Genomic DNA, 20,371 nt, shown 5'->3' with positions numbered 1-20,371 from the left:
TTGTCCTTAACGGACACCGTGTCGCGTCTTGTCGCGGTTAAAAAAAAACCTCGGGTCACCTTAAAGCTGAAAACAACGGATTTGCACCAAATTTTATAGACACCTTTTTTCACGATCTACTTATATCGCGATGTACTACTCGTATAGCCAGATGATTAGGTACCTAACTACCTATGTACTTGTGATTTGAGACGCGTCTCCTATATAGGTAGAGGTAGAGGTAGAGGTATAGTACATAGATAGCTAGGTACGTTAAATAGAACTTACGTTAGGTTAGAACTGTTAGAAGAATACGACGACGCGACGTATAATCGGTAAGATTGCAATTGCAAGTCCGAGTCCGAGTACGAGTACGAGTACGAGTAACTGTGAATTGTCGTTTTACGTCTTACGTCTTACGAGTGTTATATGTAATAATGGTCGGTTAGAATAAGCGTTGAGAGCGACAGGGCAGCGGCGGCGCGGCGTGGCGCGGCGCGGTGCTTATTGCAGACGAGTACAATTAAAACATGCAGTAAGGTATTGCAGCGGCTAATGTAGCTTATTAGATTAAGTGCGAGCACGTTGTTGATATTACCTTTACCTAAGCGTCAGCGTCAGCGTCAGCGTGAGCCAGTCTACGAGTAGATCTAACCATACGTTTACGTACGAGTGAGTGAGTGTGTGTGTGTGTGTGTGTGTAAAATTTATGCCGATGCCGGCCTATACGATCTCATCTCTACTTCTCTACCCGGTAACCAGTACATATAATACGAGTACGAATGGCTATCTTCTATCTACACAATACACATACTATCTACCATATCATTTTCGGGCGGCGCGGCGTGGCGTGGCGTGGCGTGGCGTGACACGACCTGGTCGTTATGCCGTTATCCTGCCTATTAATCGTTGGTAATCGAAATTTTACCCAATAAAATAAAACGCAGGGGTGAGGGGTAGGTAGTAGGTATGTAGTAGGTCTAGGTACTCGTGTTAAGTACACAAGTACATACTCGTATCATGTTGAATTACACTAGGCAACAATTTTTGACCTTTTTTTTGGTGTTCGGATTGAAAATGGGCTTAATCGATAGTTTAGACCCTATAACAAAAAACAGAGTGGGGTTTTTCAATTCGAGTTGTTTTTGTAGTCAGGAGAGACGATAAAAGTTGCAAAAATGGCCGTTTTTGCCCTATTTCACGAGTTTGTGGAGACATCAGTATTATGTTTCAAAAAAAAAAACAAGGTCATATTCGGATTCTACGCACTTTTTTAAGTAAACAATTTCGCCGGATTTTTGATTTTCGAAGTTTCAAGCGCAAACGGAAGATTTTTGTTTGTAACATATTTTAAAACTCGGAGCGCGCGACGCTGGCGTTACTCCACCACGTAATCGTGGCTCGGAACCGTGTTCGCGCGGGCGAGGCTCTCGCTCCGAGTTTTAAAATATGTTACAAACAAAAATCTTCCGTTTGCGCTTGAAACTTCGAAAATCAAAAATCCGGTGAAATTGGTTACCTAAAAAAGTTCGTAGAATCCGAATATGACCTTGTTTTTTTTTGAAACATAATACTGATGTCTCCACAAACTCGTGAAATAGGGCAAAAACGGCCATTTTTGCAACTTTTATCATCTCTCCTGACTACAAAAACAACTCAAATTGAAATACCCCACTCTGTTTTTTGTTATAGGGTCTAAACTATCAATTAAGCCCATTTTCAATCCGAACACAAAAAAAAGGTCAAAAATTGTTGCCTAGTGTTATTGAAAGTGGACCCGAGGAAAAATTATTTGTGTAAATTGGCACGAACTTGACGCTCTTTTTAAAAAAACCTTGCATAAAAAAATAAGATTCGAGTTGCAACTTTACGCGATTCCATACATTGGCGAAGTTGCAGTCGAGTTACAGGACACAGGCAGGCAGGCGGGCGACGAAATTACACTTTTACACCGAATGGACAAAAATTGAAAATACGAAATACGAGTATGTGTGGGTATTGGGTACTGGGTATCTGCCGAGTTATTACGTATTTTTTAGTTGTACTCGAACACCGAGTCTGGACGCCGTTTGGCGTTTGGCGTTTTCCAAATTTACTCTCTAAATTTGAAACAGTGAAATTTCACCGCTTAGCAGTCGCGACATTTTGGCTTTTTAAAAGCAGTAGTTTTTTACTGCAAAACAGCGAAAAATCTACCGAATTGGTTAGTCAAAATGATTTTTTACCCACCAATTCTGTAGATTTTTCGCTGTTTTGTTGTAAAAAACTACTGCTTTTAAAAAGGCAAAATGTCGCGACTGCTAAGCAGTGAAATTTCACTGCTTCAAATTTAGAGAGTACTTGCTAAAAAATGTACGTAATTACGTGCGTCGCGAGTATAAGCAATAAGCATGCACGAAATGAGCGAATGAGCGAATGAGTGGTTGTGAGTGAGAGCTTTGCGAGGTTTGTAAAAATTGCTCGATGACATTTTATCGCACATCTGGCCGCTGGCGTGCTCAGACTGGTGATTTTGATTGCGAAAAGCCGCGTGAACGCTAACGCTAACGCTAACGCTAATGCTAGTGCTAGTGCTAGTGCTGTCTACTGTGAGGTGTGTAGTGTGTAGGTGTACAGAGTCGCGTGTATGTCCAAAGCTACGCTTATTACGAGTATTTACCGCGTGCGTAATCCAAGTACCTATACCAGTATACCTATCCCTAATATCTATGTACTACGAGTACTGAAAACGATTTTGAAAAATAAATACCTAATAAGTAGCCGTATAGGTACCTAATAGGTATAGAGGCGATTGTGTAGGACGTAGGTGTACTTATTGATAGCGAAAGCGAAATAAATAAAAATGAAATGAAATGGAATAGGCTTACCTAAGTGAAAAGAAGATAGCACTAGCGGCATTATAAGCAATAGGTAAGAAATAAGAAAACTATGGGATTATTTGCTCACCTGTGGTGTGTGCGTATGCGAGTGCGAGTGCGTGTAGGTGTGTAGCAGCAGTAGTAGTGGTAGGCCTACTCGTCGTACGTATTTCAGTCAGGTTTCAGGCTCAGGTTGTCGTATTTCGTATACTCGTATTATGGCGTGTGTATTTTCGGCGGCGGCGGCGACGGCGGCGGCCAAATAATACAAAACAAATACTGACCAAGTTATAACGGCGGTGTGTGGCCGCGACGACTCGACGACAGATTGCGGATTGCGGAATAGCGTGTGGCGGCGGCAGCGGCGACGACGACGACGACGACGGTGGCGAGCTTTTTTAGCTTTACGAATTACGATACGCGCTGTACGCGTAGAGTCGCAGTCGCAGTCACTGAGTACGAATATTCGAGTGTACGAGATACTACGAGGAGGATACCTCTACGTTCTACGTAACGTTGAGTGAGTGAGTGAGGCTTAGGCGTTACGCACATGTTGCATTTATATAATTTTCGCCTTCGCCTTCGCCTTCGTCTTCGCCATCGCCGCATCGCCGCATCGCCCGATCGCCTCCATCTGCGTCTGCCGCGCCGCTCCCGTGTCCGTGTCTCCCATCTCCGCAGCGTATGCTCGACTCTCGCAGTCGAAAGCGTGAGCCGCGTATTTTCAGTGCGGCGGTGACGTCATTTTACGTCCAACCAATCGGCGCGACCTATCAGGTTTTCATCGTTGTTGCTTCTACTGTTGCTGTTGCTGGTGCTGTTGCTTTCGGTTTTGCATTATGCATTTACCAGTTACCAGTTACCTACTACACAGTACATCCACATCTACATCTACATGGTACATAGTAGACATACCTACTTACGAGTACAAATTCACAATACACATTACACAATGCCCGTAGAATGTAAGTGCATAGGTATATAGGCAGTAGGTACCTATCTAGACCTACACCTACGCTTAGGATGTATTTAGCTTTAGCTGGAGTATGCCAATTGCCATGCCGCGGCCGCGCCTACGCATAAGGAACCTACGAACCTAGGTAAATATAGTAGGTACTAGGTACCCAACGGTTAATAATCGAATGGTTAGTGTTTAGGTAGGCTAACGCTAATTGGCGGCGGCCAACTGCTGCGGCTGCGACTGCGACGCGACGACGTGACGAGCCATCAAACATGCAATTGGCTACCCTACACTACACCATACCATACCATACCATACCGTCGTCTAATTTTCTGATTTCTAAAGAGAAGATGTGACTCTTGGCCTTTTCCTGACTCGACTCTTCCCACCACAACCCTCACAATTAACCATGAAAAACCGCGAGTTTCTTGTAGTAGGTAATCACTAGGTATAGGTACCCTAAATACGCAAAAATGTCGGCAAATCTTGAAAAAAGCCCGAAGTATCGGAAATTGAAATTGATTCGAAGCTGCCGCTAATGAAGTAGCTGTAATCTGTATCTAATTAATTAGCGATTGAAGGAAGAAAAAAACGGGCAAACGGGGTCCAATCTGGCGTGTCCTTGGACGCATTAGGTATTTACGAGTACATATAACGAGTTTAGTTATTAATAAATAATGATTAAACTACTCGTAGGTCCGAGTACAAAAGAGGTTATTTTCTGCGAGTGAAAACAATCAATCAGGCCTGAATGCCTGATTGTATGTAACGTGCAACTCCGCGCAAAATGTGCCGCGTTGCAGAAAAAAGTGCCGCTCGGCTCGGCTCGGCTCCGTTTCAATTAGCATTTTAATTTTTGTAGCTTACTGCTTATCGTAAAATGTCGGAAGCGTTTGCATTTGCTTTCAAAATTTATCTTCACGCTTTTCAGAGTCTCGAATGCGGTTGAATTTGAATCTGTCGCGTCGTGTACGAGTATTTTTTTTTAAACCTCGCGAACGAACTTTTGCTCAAAGTTGAACCGGTCCCCGATCGTAAACCCGTTCGTGGTCTAACTCGAGCAGTTTTGCAAGAGCTGGCGATGGCGATGGCGTAGAAAGATACTCGTATGTGTAGGTATTAAGGTAATCGACAGAATTGCGTAGTATTGGTAGTTCGGGATAGTACTTCTACTTAGCTACTCGTACTTACTCGTACTAATTCAGTTTTACTCGTATTTACGGCGAACTGGGTATGCAATTTAATTAACACCATCGGCGCAGCACGGTGCACGTCTTGAAACATTTCACAGTTAAGCAAGCTGAAATCAAAAACGACAGTCACATTCTCGGAAATGGTGATTTTGCTCATTGTCGGATTTGTTTACCAGAGTTCTCTTCGACGATACATAATTTTCCGTCCATCCGACCATCCATCCATCACGAGGAGGGGAAGGGAGAGGATGGGTTTGGGTATCGTTACTTTTTTGTAATTTTCAACGATTTAGTAGTAGGTAGGCGTACTTACTCGTAGTTTTTTTCCTCGCATTTTTCAAATTGGAGCAAGTAGGACAAGTACAGTATTTTGTATCGATATTACTATTAGTCTAGGTCTAGATATCAAAAGACGCGACGTGACATTTACAAAAATGAAAATAGGTACGCGATACGCATTTTACCGAGACAATACGAGTAGGTTTGAAAAAAGTCAAAAAGTTGCCGCCAAGTGGAAATATTCGTAATTCGATTGAAAGCTGCCAAAAATGAAAATTTTCGACTGAAATTTGTAATCGCGATTTCACGGCGCTTTTAGAAGGGTCAGTGCCCAGCGCCGTGGTGATGTTGCGAGCTGAAAATTTTTGTCCAACTCGCATGCACCGGTTAATTTTAAAATGCCAGCCGCGCCGCGCCGAGGACCGATTCGGCCTTTTTGGTGATTGGGGTAGCCTACGAGATGTGTATTGTGTACGTAATACGAGTATGTATACGCGCGAATGGATGTTATAGTAGCTTGGGGCGGAGATGGCGATGGCGATGGTGTGAAATGAAATTTATGTGACGAGTATTTTTTGACGTCATAACAGATTTAAAATACTCGTAAGTTGGAAACGTCCAAATGTCAAGAGCCTTAAAATTTAGTTGCAGCGGAAATGTGTTTCATTAAGAAGAAGGACACAGCTTCGCGCCTCGTTCGTCGTCGTCGTCGTCGTCGTCGTCGGTTACAGATTAAAAGTGGTTTTTCCGTTTTATTTACCCAGCGGTATAAGACTTTCGAGTTCTAAATTAAAGTGAAATTATTCCAATGTCGTGCCATTGTCGAGTTTAAAAATTTAATTAATTATACGCGTACTACGACTACCACTAGGTACGGGGGCTCGGAGCTTGGAGCACGAGTACGAGTACGAGTGCGAATGGGAAAATGGGAATGGGAATGCGAGTATGGCGCGCGCCAATTTCTTTCTTTTCCTCGCCTCGCCTTAACTCTTTGCTTGCCATCCCCTTGGAAACTTTGGTTTGCGATTTTTTTCTCGCTTTTTTTCCGTACGGATTCGGTTTAATTTTTACTGACTTACGCAATTACGCCATATTACGCCACTACGCCGCACCGCGTTTTGTAACGCGACCCGCGACCAGCGACGTACACTAATCGCGTACCGCGTACCGCGTACCTACGAAAATACGTATACCTACTCTCGTATAAAATATGTATTTGGTGTCGTGTCGTTTGCTGTCTCGCGGATGAAATAATTTGCGTTAGGCTACTCGAGGAGGGAAAAAAATGGAAGAAAAAAATGAAAATCGTATTAGCTTCGTACTGGTCGAGAAAAATTACGTAATCCAAGTAAATAGACGAGCGGCGCGGCGCGGCGCGGCGCGGCGAGTCGACGCAAGTTGTACTCGTAGGCGAGCACTCGAGCAGGGTAGAATGAAAAATGTTGCAAACATTTCCTCCGCTCAAACGGATATAAACGCTTAATTATTTTTAATTTACTGGCGCAATAGCCGACTGCTCGAGCCGCACTCGGCCAACGCATCGCATCGCATCGTATCGCGTCCAGGCGAGACCAACATATTATTTACGTCTTTTTCTTCGTCTTCGTCGTCGTCGTCGTTGGTTAATTATTTATCACTGCACGTCTACGTAGTACGAGAGAATCTAAAGTAGATCCGCACGAAATTGTATCGAGCAAGCTTTTCAGCTCAATGGGTTTGTAATATTCGTACATACCCTCTTCGACGTATCCAAAATCCGCTAAACATCATTCATCTCAGGTCCTGCTCTAGTCCTCTATCCCCTTTTTGGGGCATCCTAAGGGTCCGCATTTTGTTGTTGTTTTTTTTTGTTTTTTTTTTTTTATTTGCCACTGATTTTCAAATAACGCAGATACGAAAAAAAGTTGTAGAGCGGCGTCTTGTAACGAGTCATTTTTGAAAAATTTTCATCGACACCAAAAAATTTATTCAAAAACCCCGATCGATTTTTGCGCATCGTTCTTTCGCATATTACTCGTAAGAAGTGTATAAAATGAAAAACAAATTGCAACCCACTTTTCTTTCACCCTCCCTTCACAGTTCACACAGTGGTGAGATGGGGCGTTTTTTGACAAAATTTCAAATTTGCGCGCTTGAAACTCCGGTGGCGCGATAAAAAATTGAAAATATTGGCCGGCATGTGACGTTGTACAGCGGCGTCAAAGGAGTTACAGGGTGTGTCTACCAGGTCGCCAAGTCGCGAAAAATCGCGAAAAATCGTCTCGAATTTAAATTTTAAAAAATTCTCGTAACTATTACCTATTAGGTTTCGATAGTTTTAGTTGCGTTACTGCGTTAGAATTTTATGGAAATTATTGTTAGATTGCCGGAGGAGCAGGGTTGTCGAGAGGGCGTCAAAAAGGGCAGTTTGCCCCGGGCGTTCTCATTCTGGAGGGCCCGGCCAAAGAAGAGCCCGTGGTGAAAAAAAGCGTAGTTTTTTAACTCTTTAAAACGCAAATTTTCAAAATCTGTTGCCCTCGCTTTGCTCGGGTTTGTTTTCTTTTCTTCTTGAAAAAGCGAAATTTCTAAAAAAAATACCATTCGATTAACTTTTAGTTGCAAAAGTATGTAAGATTTATTTCATATATTTTTTTTACGTCACGCGGGAATTATTGAAAGTTCGTCAAACCCCCCTCCCCCGCTCCTCCCACAAAAAGTGTGAACTTTATTGGAACCCCGTGGATTTTTTTTTTTATTAAAAAAATGGGGGATACTGAGAAAAAAAGGTCGCGAAAAGTTGGCGATTTTTAAATATCAAATTTTGGTAGACACCCTGGAGTAACATTTTTCGCCCTGAAACTTTCTCTCCCACTCCCACCGACCATGGGGCCTTGGGGTGGGCGAGGTGGCGCAAATTTTAAAAAATCAATCAATCAATCAATCAATCAATATTTATTAAAACAGTATTTCAAATTACAAAATGTAAAATATCCCCCCCAATGCGCCATTGCGCGAGCGAGGAGGCCTCCATGGTAACAATGTTCGACAGTAAATATTGAAATAAAATTTTACAAATTGGAGGAGGGAAGAAAAACAACAAAACAAAAATAGATAAGTAAATAATTAAGTATATAAATGAATTTAAAACAAAGCTAAAAAATATAAATAATTACATCAGATAATTTAGAAAATTGTGAAGGAACACATTGGTGAAAACTGAAATGAATGGATGGATCTACCAAGGAACAACAGGACCCTACGTTATATGAAGAAAACAAAAATAGACAAAAATAAAAATAGATATAGAAATAGAAATAGACATGTGATGTAGTACTACTCAGTGGACTATAAGGTGTTTTCGCTCTCCAGGAGCCATCGGACCAGTGCCAGCCGAGAGCCCAAACCTTTACTCATCACTGCATTAAACAGCTTAGGCGCACACCACGGGGCCTGAGCACCTGATCTTTCTCTTCGGTACCTAGGTAGGGGAGCAACGGTGTTATCAATTTTCCTCCCCCTATGATTCACATAAACTCCAAATTTGGACCTATTCCTTTGTATATAGTCAATTGCCTGGACTTGATAGAGTTTTTGAATAGGCAGAATTTTCAGTTTCTGAAAATCATTTTTTGTACTTTCCCCCCTCTTTTTACCAACAATGCTCCTAACTGCCCATTTTTGTAAAATATGAATAGGTTCTAATTGACAGTCCGCTGCTCCCCCCCAGATGAACAGGCCATACTGGAGCACAGATTGATAAAGAGCATAATAAATTTTTACCATGTGTTGAGTGCCAAAATGTTGTGCCAGGAAACGAATCAGATAGTTTAGTTTGTAAGTATAAGCTCTGTTCTTTCCAAATCAATTTGGAATCAATCATTATTCCGAGGTACCGAGTTGACTCAACTTGGGACAGGGGAGTGCAGCCACACAGAGCCCCACAATCCGGGCTTTCATGCAAGTAGCACCTAGACCCCAGGTCAGGGGAAATCCTATAGCCAAAACTTAACAATTTTGATTTGGACGAATTTGGTTTTAATTTGTGTTGCCAGAACCAGCCTCCCAATATTTTCAAATCTTCATTAATAAACTTAATAAGATCATCTTGACTTTTAGCCCTATTTACTAAAGTTGTATCATCTGCAAATCCATATAATGTACCATTTAATTTCAGTTCAAAGATGTCATTAATGTACATATGGTACGTATATCGTCTCAGAAAATTTCTTATTCCCTGGGTGAACGACGTAAGATGGATTTTATTTTACCCGTAGGTATATATACCGAGCCTAGATCGAAGTACATAATTAGGTACGTAATACGTACTACGTAATTACGTATATTGCGTAGAATTTAAGAAATGGAACGATTTGCTCCTCGCTTCAAAAAAGGGTGGGGCAGGGGGGAGGGGGGAGGGAATTTTGAGTAGAGCTGAAAATAGCGAGTGTTTGCGCGTGACATGACGTGACGTATCGTTTGTAAGGTTTTTAAGGATGCGGCGAATTCGAATATGACTTAGTACATACGACCTGCGCCTCCTCAAATTCGAGTGTTGCTCGTAAATTAGCGAATGAGCGACGCTAAACTTTGGTAAATTCTAGCCGGGTTTTATCGTTTCGGTTTGAATCTACTCGTAATATAGCGGGCGAATTTGCAATAGCGTAGGCGCGAGGCGCGAGGCGCAGCTCACATCAGAAAGAATGGAAATTAAGACGATATTTTGTTGGGCTGGTGCGGTTGCGTCACGTTTCACGTTACCTATGTACCATTGTACCTAGTATGTAGTATTGTAGTATGTACCTACGGCTGTAGTAGACCTACATGTTCGATATTTACCCAGCAACAGCAAACTCCAGACATCGGACACCGGACACCGGATTCGAGACAATCGTTCAAGAGATATGTAGGTACGACGCGACGTACGAGTATAATATACGATTGTCGATTACGTACTCGTACAGCGTACACGTAGATTGACGTGACTGACGAATACTCGCGTATTACGTGGAAAATTGGTCAGCTCGTAACTCGTATATATGCGTACTCGACGCAAAGTACAACAATGTAGAGCCTGGGCGGCTATTACCGAAATATTTTTGCCTCCGCAATCGACGTAATCGAACGCAATGAACGTTACAAGATTGCGTCGTTTGCGTCGATGAAAACCAACCGTGTTGAGCGTAATGTGCGTTATTTTAATATTTGAGTAGCAATTATGTTTATAAAAGCCCAATCAACAATTAACATTTCTTTTTTTTCAAGATAACGCCAATAATTTGCAACGCTCATTACGTCGATTGCGGAGATTGCGGAGGCAAAAATATTTCGGTAATAGCCGCCCTGGTTGGCAGGCTTCGTAGAACGGCATCGCGGCATATGGATGAATGGAGTGGAGTGGAGTGGAGTGGAGTAGAGTGGAGTAGCCGGAGAAGAGACGAACCAGCGATCGCCAATTACCCATCTACCCATCGCGTCGCGTCGCGTCGTGCCGTTCAAACAAAAGTAAACATTTCGTTTCGGTTTAAATGCAAATTAAGGCTGCAAAAAATCTTGAAAATACGGCGTGGCGTTTGCTTATCTACTCGCGCAACATTTGTTTACCATGTATGATGTAGGCCTGGGCCTGCAATCCAGCAATCCTGCATGGCAGGTGGTGCGGCGCGGCGCCATTTATGGGGTGTACACTGTACCCGTAAGAATACTACTCTCGTTCGACGAGTAGGTAGGTAGGTAGGTAGGTAGGTAGGTACGAGTAATTAAAGCTCGAGAGTTGTGTGACTTGTGACGTGTAGGTACGAGTGCCACATCAAATCAGTCGAATTCGTAAGAATGCGTGGAATTGTGAATCTAGACTGCATGAAGCACAATTTACTAGAGATGGCCGATAGCCTATGGAGTATCCCCGCCGCGCCTCCACCGACGGAATGGCATGGCATGGCATGGCACCGCAATCTGCACCTGATTGCTTAGGCTTACATGAGCGCTGTGCGTAATTGTGGATACCTATTGCATGTGAAGCGATAACTAGCGATACGAAGACTGTTCGAGAAACGCATCTCTACAATTATTTCCAAGTGTCGTGTACTCGTGTGCTGACTGCTGATTACGGATTGGAATTTGTCAAGACCCCAACAGCAACAGTTGCTCAGTATGACATACACTAATATGCGTGCGTTGATTCGAGTGCTGCTACTGCAGCTGCTGCTGCAGAATGTGTGTGACTACGTCTACAAGGTCAAGGACTCGAGGTATGCGATGCACTAATGCACTAATGCATTAATGCACTATGCAGTAACCTGACCTCAACTGAATTAGCTCCGGCACGGCACGGAGGCGCAGCATGCAGAGTAGCCGAGCAACAGCTTACGTTATACGTTAGGGGTAGAATAACGTAGCGAATTGCGATTGCGATTGCGACGTGTTGGTGTTGGCAGTTCGTAGAGTCGTAGAGTCGTCGTCGTGGAGGTACCTTCGACTACGAGTATGTATCCGTTGGGATAGATAAAGCTCGTAATAGTGTAACGGCGTGGCCCGATCCGGCCCTGCCTGGCTGGCTGGCTGGCTGGCCTCCGCTGCGTTGCCTGCGTTGTCCCACTAGACGAATAGAAAGCTTATTTCGAAACATAGGTCATTGTCAAATATTCCGTTGCTGGATTTTCACTTTATTTTTTAAAAGCCACTTTAAACGCTAAACAGCTTCTTTTTTTCGCAATTCGCAATTCGCAATTCGCCTCATACGCGCGCGATACGCTCGCTGTACAGGGTAGATTACGTGTATTTTTTTTCTCTTCTTTTATTTTATTTTTTTATCGTATCGTATATATATCTTATTTAAAACGTAAAACGTTAAACGTTTTCGTTTCGACGAAATCTCCATTCTCTTATCGCGAGAAAAATGAAAACGCGCGTACATACGCGTACCGTAGGACGTACCTACCTACCTACCTACCTACCTACATAGCGCATACAATACATGGAGGTAGCTACGAGTTAAACACCATCGCTGTAGAGGCTACGCAAGGCCAAAAAAAGACGCAATACGTACGCGTACGTATTCCCCGGAGCGCTTTTTGCAATCGCAATCGAAATCGCAATACTCGACTCTACAATGTACAATGTACATTTGTTGTTCTCGTAGGTACGTAAAATCATATTCTACATTTTCAAGTACGAGTACTTGTACTTACAACATCCAGCACATCGCGTCGATTATGTATCTACCTACGCCGGGCCGCGCCGGTTTTTACGAATATAAGCTCATGTTAGGTGCCTAGACTGCCTACTGCCTGGTACATACATATGTAGTACTTACCTTACGTATTACTCGTGTATGTACTTAGCCATACCGTTACCTATTCTACTAGGTAAGGTATTTAGCTTACCGTTTACCTAATACACATAGGTACAAAGCAATCGAAAAAACAACAACAATACTGATTTCGGTCAAGAACTAGAAGAAAAATTAAAACCGTAACTTGTACGTATACGTAGCGTATACTATACATATACATACCTATAAGAAAGAAAAACCCTTCAACTGACGTCAGAATCGACATCGCAACGCAACGCAACGCAACGTTAATCAATCACCGAGAAAACTGATGAAATTTCAGTAAAACTCGAAAAAATTTGTTGTCGAAGTTGATTTTTGAATTATTTGCCAGAATGAGGGGTGAAATGGGAAAAAACCCGTAGCTCTCGTACATACGAGTATAGTAGATTTTGACGACAATTGCAAGAGACGTTTACAGGTAAATTTAGGGCCCTCCTGGCCAAAGCTCCTCGAAATATGGTCACTTTCGAATTCGGTAATAACTAAAAAGAAAGAGATGTTTTTTTTTGCCATTTTAGCCTTTAGGGTACTTTCGCTTGTATGTAAGTACTAAGTACCTATACTTACTACTCGTACATTCCTTCTCTCCCTTGTCTAAAAAGGCGTGGGCGGTGGTCTGAGTTTGTTTCGGTACTTTCTCGACTCGTCGTTGACTTTGAAATTCGATGCCGCTGTGTGGGGTGGGGTCGGGTTGGGTCGCAAAAGTTGCGATTTCTCATTAATTTTACGGCATTTTGATTTTCGCGTCGGTTTTTTATTTTGTTAGCAGTTGTATTGCGCGAATACTACGTATAGTACCTAGACCTACTCGTATCGCATTAGCACTTTGGCAGCGCAATAAGCAAATACAAAAGCCCGCATATTGTGAAGTTGACTGGTGCATGATAGTGAATCAAACGCCGACGCCCAGACGTACTATACAGATACGTACTAGATACTGAATGGTGGTGGTGGTGGTGGTGGGAGTGCGAGGTATGAGGTACCTAGTCGTACTTACTTGGGTGGTGTTGTTGTACATGCTCGTATCGTATCGTATACGGGTATTCGATCATTTGGTCGAATGACACGAGTAATACGCGAATCGAATAGGTTTACAAAGGATTTTTTTGATTTGGCGTTTTCGCTTTTTTTTGCAGTCTCGCTGGCATAATGGCGAATGCTGCTGCTTGGGCAGTTTTGAGCGGATTTTCTTGCCCGGTGCGAGTATGGTGGACGTGGATGTGGATGTGGATGTGGATGAGGATGACGTAGGGGAATCGTAATGATCACATTGAAGGCGGCGGCGGCGGTGACGATGACGTCTGTCCAAGCACAGCGGCTTTACCGTCGATTTCGTTAAATAAGTCACTTTGGGCGCGTAGCCGTTGGTTTTGCGCGATACTCGACGCTCGGATGAGGCCTTCGAAGGCCGATACTTGGACGAGTATTTGTAGTGCCCGCTTTTTTGATCGATTTTTTGCGCCTTTTTCAGCACGTTTACGCGGCTGACGCGCGCGTGATACGGTAATTTCGGTGGCGGCGGCGGCGATACGGCCGTCGTCGCTGCGCGTGCGGGTGCGCGTGCCCGTATTCCGCCGCCGAGGCACCCAAGTTTACAGAGTTGCGCATCGCCAACGCCAACCGACTGCGACTGCGACTGCGACTCGTTTAGGCGAGAAATTACGTTAATTACGAGCACGGAAAACACGATCACCGCAACTGGACACCAACTATCGCCGCACCCGCACTTCATGACACACTCGAAAACGATCAATCCTTCGACTACCTATATCGTCTGTCGTCTGTCGTCTATCGACGGCTCGCGATTTTTGCAATCGAGCGCGAGCGGTTATGCAGCCGCCACGCGCCACGCGCCACCTCGCCGTCTCATTATTCTACGCTTTCATATTGGCCATTAGGTAGGTAGTAGGTACTTTTTCGTTCGTTGATGCGAGACAATCGTGCTCCGCTGCTTAATTAGTTGCCTTTCCGCCCCGCCCCGCCCCGCCCCGCCCCGTCGCTTCGAGTCATGACTCGACACAATATGCGAAGCATTCGAGTGTGGTGTGGTGTATCTGTTGCCCGTTGCTGTGCTGAGTTTGATGCCTGCTACGCTGCGGGTTCTACTCAGCGTTTGAAAACTTGCAAATCGTTTATTTTATTTTATTTTATTTTATTTTTTGAAATTACGAGTTGGTAAAGGTAAATGTACCTCGTATGCCGAAATATTGGAAATATTTTGAAACGCTCTGGTGCCAATTTTAAAAAAGCTGACTTTTTGGCATCATGTCGTGTCAGGCTTTTGAAAACTTGGGAAAAGTTAGGAAAAAAATTCAACGATTTTCTCGCATCGGAGTACCTGCGTCGTATTTTTTGAAAAATCTCTACAAATTCTCGACATTACGTCGCTACAGCTACGAATGACCTTAAAAAGCCAGACAGAAATACAGACAGACGACTTTGAAAGTGCAGACAGACGGGTCAATGACCCGATGGAAATTCTGTTTCAGACTTTTCAAATTCGCTCAACTTTTAATCGCTCGTAAAAAATTGCGATTTTACGAGAAATTCTTCAAAATAGGTACTCGACTAGCGACTACTCGACACTCGCAGGCCTATACCAGACTTTTAAAAACGTTGAAAAAAATTAACAATCACAGTTTCGAGTCTTCTGTGATGTCGTCTGACTTTTAAGGATGTTGGAAAAAAAATACAGGCCGCCAGGGAATTCTGCAAATTTACAATCAGGTACCTAGACCTACCTGTGACTGTAATTCTTAGCACGAAGTAAAAAAGTAAAAAACATATCCGTGATTTGTACGAGTAATTTCTCTCGCAGAGGAGGAGACATTACCTCCATTTCTGAGTAACTTGCAACTCGAAACGAAGGTCTCTAATAAATAAAAGTCAAGATCCGGCTTAGTGCACAATACACAATACACAATACACATACCGTCGAATACGAGTACATACCTATCTAGTATCTACGAGCGAATAAATGAGTCGAGCATATATTATGCGCAGAGTTTAATGTACTACGACGTATAGCATAAGTAATGTAGTATAATCGACATAAAGACGAATAAAAGTAGGTAATAACGTAAAGAATAAAACGCGTATAAATTGGTAAAAAAAAAAAACAAAATTGATAGGTTGGTACAAAAATGATGGGTAAATGGAAAATAATCACGAATCGGCGACCATCAAACCGACATGACATGCAATAAGTAGAGGTACAGGTAGTGGAAAGGCAGCAGATGTACATTGTACATATGTACTTATTGTATAGATAGATATATCTACAACGCACGTAGACGTACAGTACACGTAAGATACTTATTAATTGTTATAACAGAACACGAAAACACCGCCACCGACACCGAAGTAAGCGATTTTAATCGACGATAATTTCGTAAACGTCGTCACGTTTGGAATATACGCAAGAGCCAGCTATCCAAGTAGACAATACGTCGAGGTTTTGTTGGTCAAAAAATGTGATGTCCGCATCGGCGCCCGCATTCAACGTACCTTTACGGTCGGATATGCCGAGAACTCGAGCTGGATGCAGCGTGGCCGCTTCGATAGCTTTTACTTTGCCGCATTCTGTTTCAACACAGCACATAATTATTGGTAGGGTTCGGCAGTACATATTAGGTATACGTCTACTTGTACATACTACATAGTATGAAGAGCTCGGTTACAAAGTTAGACAAACGCCATAAAGTTAGTTTTGAGAAAATTGAGGTTTTTTATCGAGTACAAAAATTCGTACGTACGTATGTAACGTTGAATTTTTCACCCTACTGTAGAGTGGCTAAAGTCGACTATTGACTAATTATTATCGTAGCGTAGGATTTTTAACGCTAACGGCTAACGCTCTCCGTAAGACTAAAAGTCGATACCTAACTCGAGTTTTGTGGAAATGGCGTTTGTCTAACTTGGTAACCAAGCTCCTCGTATTTGTACATACTCGTACTATTTGTACGTAATATCGCAGTATCGCACACATAGTCGGTAGGTCTAGCTGTAGCTCTATAGCTAATTAGCTATATGTACTTACGGTTGAATTGGTCGAATAAATTGACGCATTTATTCAACGGCAAAATACTGCCGCACAAAGTATTAGTACCCATTATGTAGGCGCAGTTGTCGCGAATATTTATTTCTAAATCGCCGATACGATGATTTCCTTCTTCGAGTCCGGCCGCTGAGATAGCGTCAGTCACCAAAACTAATCCTGCGAATAGAGAATAGACACAGCGCAATTATTACTCGTAGTATGTAGGTACTCGTAGGTAGTACATTTTAGTCGTTGGGTAATTAGGTAATAAATTAATACGTAAATACTCGTAGGTATAGACTATAGAGGTACCGTACCATCGTAGTTGACGCGATATGCGATCCTAACGGCGGCCGGATCGGTGTGGCAGCCGTCGTTGATTAAACCGAAATATATCGGCTTGTTGCAAATGTTCTCGGACGTGAGCAAACCCAGTATTCCGGGATCGCGATGATGGAACTGAAAAAATAAAACCAATAAGTACGATTGCGGTGCTCCGATGCTTGGCTCAATGCAAGTGCGTTAGTGCGAGCAAAGGTAAGGCACTAAGCCCTGAGCAGTGAGCACTCACCGGAGGCATAGCGTTAAACAGATGCGTAATGAGGGTAGCTCCATTTTTAACTGCTTCTTCGGCGGTACTTAGATTAGCTGTCGAATGACCTGATGAAATACACAAACAATAATACTAGTACATCTACGTACAATATACGTACATAGGTAATAAGTAAAGGTATCGAGTATTCCATTCCCACATTTTGTTAACGATTAAACGACTACTCGTAGTCGTACACCACTAGCCTACATACGATGATGATACGAGTACGACGGGTGACCTACACCTACATAAAAGTATGTAAAGATACGAGTAAAATCTACTCGCGATCCAATTAATTTTTATTTATTTCTTTCTTTTGTTTTCAAGTATGTACTTTTATTGCAATCGCCGAGTACTGAATTTGTAGCAACGAGCAACCCTACCGTGGCGTAAACCGAGCCAGGTACTTGCGAGTATTCGTGTAGGCTGCTGAAACTGAAACTGAAACAGAAAACTGAAAAGGGGGACGGAAAGAAAAGAACGACAAGGAGAAGGAAAAGGTCCGCGAGGGCGAGACGTTAGAGCAGGTGTGATGTGGTTGAAAATACTCGTATTATGCACTCGTAACGCGATAATGCGCGGCCCTACACACTACACAATAGTACCAAGCCCCGTACTCCGGTACTCGAATAACGAAATATTCGACGCTTTTGAGTATTTAATGAAGCGACGCTACACTGTTGGTTATTTTTTCCACGTCATTTCATCCTTTTTGCTTTGGCTCTTTGTTTGTGTGGTTTTGTCTTTATATGCAGTTTACCTACTCGCGTAATCTCGCGCACCTGGCGCTCCTGCTGCTGCTGCTGCTGCGGCGGCGGTAGGTACTCGACCACGTACCACGTACCACTCGTCACTCGTCGTTAAAGTTGTTAAATGCTTTTAATTGCTACGCTATCTACTCGTACTTTTCGAATGCGCCAATTGAAATTACGATAGGCCTAGGCAGTGAGATTTTTTTCACCATAATTTACCATTTAGCAGACTACATTCTACGTAATTATTTATACTGTATAGTGTATAGTGTATACTGTATACCTATAGCGTATTAAGATCGAGTACCTTACCTACAGTACAGACACAGACTACAGAACGTACGAATGATATTTGTATTTTACTTGTTGCGTACCGATTGACACGACGATGCCGCTCTGCGTTAAACTTTTGATGGTTTCCAACGCTCCGTCCACTTCGGGCGCGATAGTCATGATTTTTACATTATCCAGATTTCCGTACGTTTCCAAAACACTGTTCATACCCTATTCAATTGTTAACGATATTTGTATTTTAGAAAATAGCGTCGAGTACATCGTATTATACATAAATAGGTACTCGTATAATTTGTAATTGAAATTGAAAATGCGTCTAATTATGAGAAATAATACGACCAACGCACGCGGCTTAAATTGCGGAGATGTCCTTTGGCGTGTGCGCCGACTTTATCGGCGTTAATGAAAGGGCCTTCCAAGTGAATTCCTAAATTGATGGCGCCCGTTGTCTCACCCATTCTGGGAAGAACCTGCGCGAGTCGGAGTCGACAAAATTGTCAATTATAACACTATAAATCCGTAATACGCTAATACCTACGAGTAACATTAATCAACGCGCCGCCCGCCGCGCCGTTTTTACCACCTTTCTGTAAGTGTCCGGATGAGAAGAGACCAAAGTGGGACAAAAGCCCGTCACTCCGAATTGCAAAATACCATTAGCAACCATATTCAATCCTTCTTCTACGTTACTCTCGTTGAAAGAAAAGTCTATACCGAAGCCGCCTGAAAAAGCGCAAATGTCAAAGTACAAGCTACGAGCTACGAGCTAGGCTACTTACATAATACAAGCCGAAACGTGGCGTAAGGAAAAATACGAATACGTATGTATGTATGTACGATTGTATGCGGACATAATGACGCTCTCACCGTTTACTTGAACATCCAACAATCCGGCCGAGAGTAAAGCACCTTTGCAATCGATTCTCTTGTCCGGTTCAATTTTTTCGTCGAAATATAATTTCATTTGGTCTTGGATTTTGCCGTTTCTCACGTACAAATAGTCGTCCGTTTCGATGGCGCCGTTTCTCAGTATTTTGCAGTTTTCAAATCTGACCAATTCGTTATTTTTCGCCATTTTCGACGCGTTCGCTTCGGAAAAATAAAACGTTATAATCGATGATTAATTAATAATACTCGCAGTAATTGCTAGCGCTACTGTAACGATTAATTTACGTTCGTAGATATTACGAGTATGTCTATAGGTGTATAGCTACAAGCTACAACGTCAACAACATGTACGTACAGCTAGCTATTTGTGTTCTCGTAGAAGAGGAAAGATAGTGGTAGGTAGTAGGTACTACTCCGTACTCTGAAAGTACAAGTACTCGTAAATATTAGGCGCGGCGACGCGACGCGATGCAACGAACCCGAAGAAAATGTCTATTGAGAATATTATGCAATACTACGCGAGTACGCGTACAATATTTATGCTTATGCGTAGGTAGTAGGTACTAGGTACTTTACCCGAATCACAAAGATCAGAACAATACCAGCTGCGAGAGTGAGAATGTTTTTCAATGAGTCAAGTTCACCGATAACCGAACTCGTCTTTGGGATTTTTCTCGCATTCTGTCGCTACTCGCTCCGCAATCGAGTCATGGCCAACTACTCGTTCTACCTCGACTAATTTTCATAACTTTTTTTCATCGAGTACTCGAGCACTCTTTTCCTTCAAGTTTTCATCATTTCATTCATTCGAGTATTCGAGTCGAGTCGAGTCGAGTTTTGTTTTTATCTCTTCTCTCCTTATCAAAAGTGAAGTTTGTTGTTGTTGCGCATTGATGCGATTTTTCTTTTTGAACGCGGGATGCGTAACAATTCACAATACGAGATGGCCTATATGATTCTTTTTCTTACGCATCCGTTTGATCCGTTCACCAATCGCCCAATCGGCACTCACCGGTTCACCGCTCGACCAAGCTCGACTTTTTTTTTTTTTTTTTTGAATGAAAAATTTGAAAATAACTTGGTGACTGGTGAGTATTCCTGAGAAATATTAAAAGCGGGAAAATTTCCTATTGAATTGAAGGATCGATTCGATTATGCGATTCATCATGATGAGAATTAATTATACATATACATATTATACCTTACCTTACCTTCTTGCTT

General features: G+C 42.7%; 2 protein-coding genes across 4 annotated transcripts in view; both read right to left on the bottom strand.

The window, feature by feature from the left end:
• The window catches only part of AstA (allatostatin A), a 44,373-nt gene extending 40,989 nt beyond the window's left edge, over positions 1 to 3,384 (bottom strand). Inside the window, exon 1 of the mRNA XM_065369006.1 lies at positions 2,926 to 3,384. The gene's annotated coding sequence lies outside the window, so the exon portion shown is untranslated. The remainder of the gene's footprint in view (positions 1 to 2,925) is intronic.
• A 12,189-nt stretch (positions 3,385 to 15,573) lies between these two features.
• On the bottom strand, positions 15,574 to 20,010 carry LOC135846407 (N-acetylglucosamine-6-phosphate deacetylase). Of its 3 annotated transcripts, XM_065365485.1 has the most exons (10): positions 19,727 to 20,010; positions 19,506 to 19,571; positions 19,130 to 19,351; positions 18,846 to 18,985; positions 18,610 to 18,732; positions 18,343 to 18,472; positions 17,193 to 17,281; positions 16,939 to 17,080; positions 16,622 to 16,798; positions 15,574 to 16,164 (listed from the first exon to the last, which is right to left on the bottom strand). In XM_065365485.1, exons 3-10 carry the CDS (start codon positions 19,335 to 19,337, stop codon positions 15,956 to 15,958), a joined length of 1,218 nt encoding a protein of 405 aa, XP_065221557.1. In that variant the 5' UTR covers positions 19,338 to 19,351; positions 19,506 to 19,571; positions 19,727 to 20,010; the 3' UTR covers positions 15,574 to 15,955. The 3 variants fall into 3 exon arrangements, with proteins under 3 accessions (XP_065221557.1, XP_065221555.1, XP_065221556.1); XM_065365483.1 differs by lacking the exon at positions 19,506 to 19,571; XM_065365484.1 differs by lacking the exon at positions 19,727 to 20,010 and having other exon boundaries at positions 19,506 to 19,720.
• Between the last annotated feature and the right edge of the window lie 361 nt (positions 20,011 to 20,371).

This window comes from Planococcus citri, chromosome 5, assembly GCF_950023065.1.
Source record: "Planococcus citri chromosome 5, ihPlaCitr1.1, whole genome shotgun sequence".
NCBI lineage: Eukaryota > Metazoa > Arthropoda > Insecta > Hemiptera > Pseudococcidae > Planococcus > Planococcus citri.
Note: the sequence above shows the minus strand (reverse complement) of the source record. Positions and strands in the feature narration are given on the sequence as shown.

Coding starts and splice junctions, on each gene's coding strand:
- LOC135846407 (XM_065365485.1), bottom strand. CDS start 19,337: ATGGCGAAAAATAACGAATTGGTCAGATTTGAAAACTGCAAAATACTG. Junction 17,081..17,192: donor TGTTTAACGCTATGCCTCCG/GTGAGTGCTCAC, acceptor TTATTTTTTCAG/TTCCATCATCGCGATCCCGG. Junction 16,799..16,938: donor ATATCGCGTCAACTACGATG/GTACGGTACCTC, acceptor CTCTATTCGCAG/GATTAGTTTTGGTGACTGAC.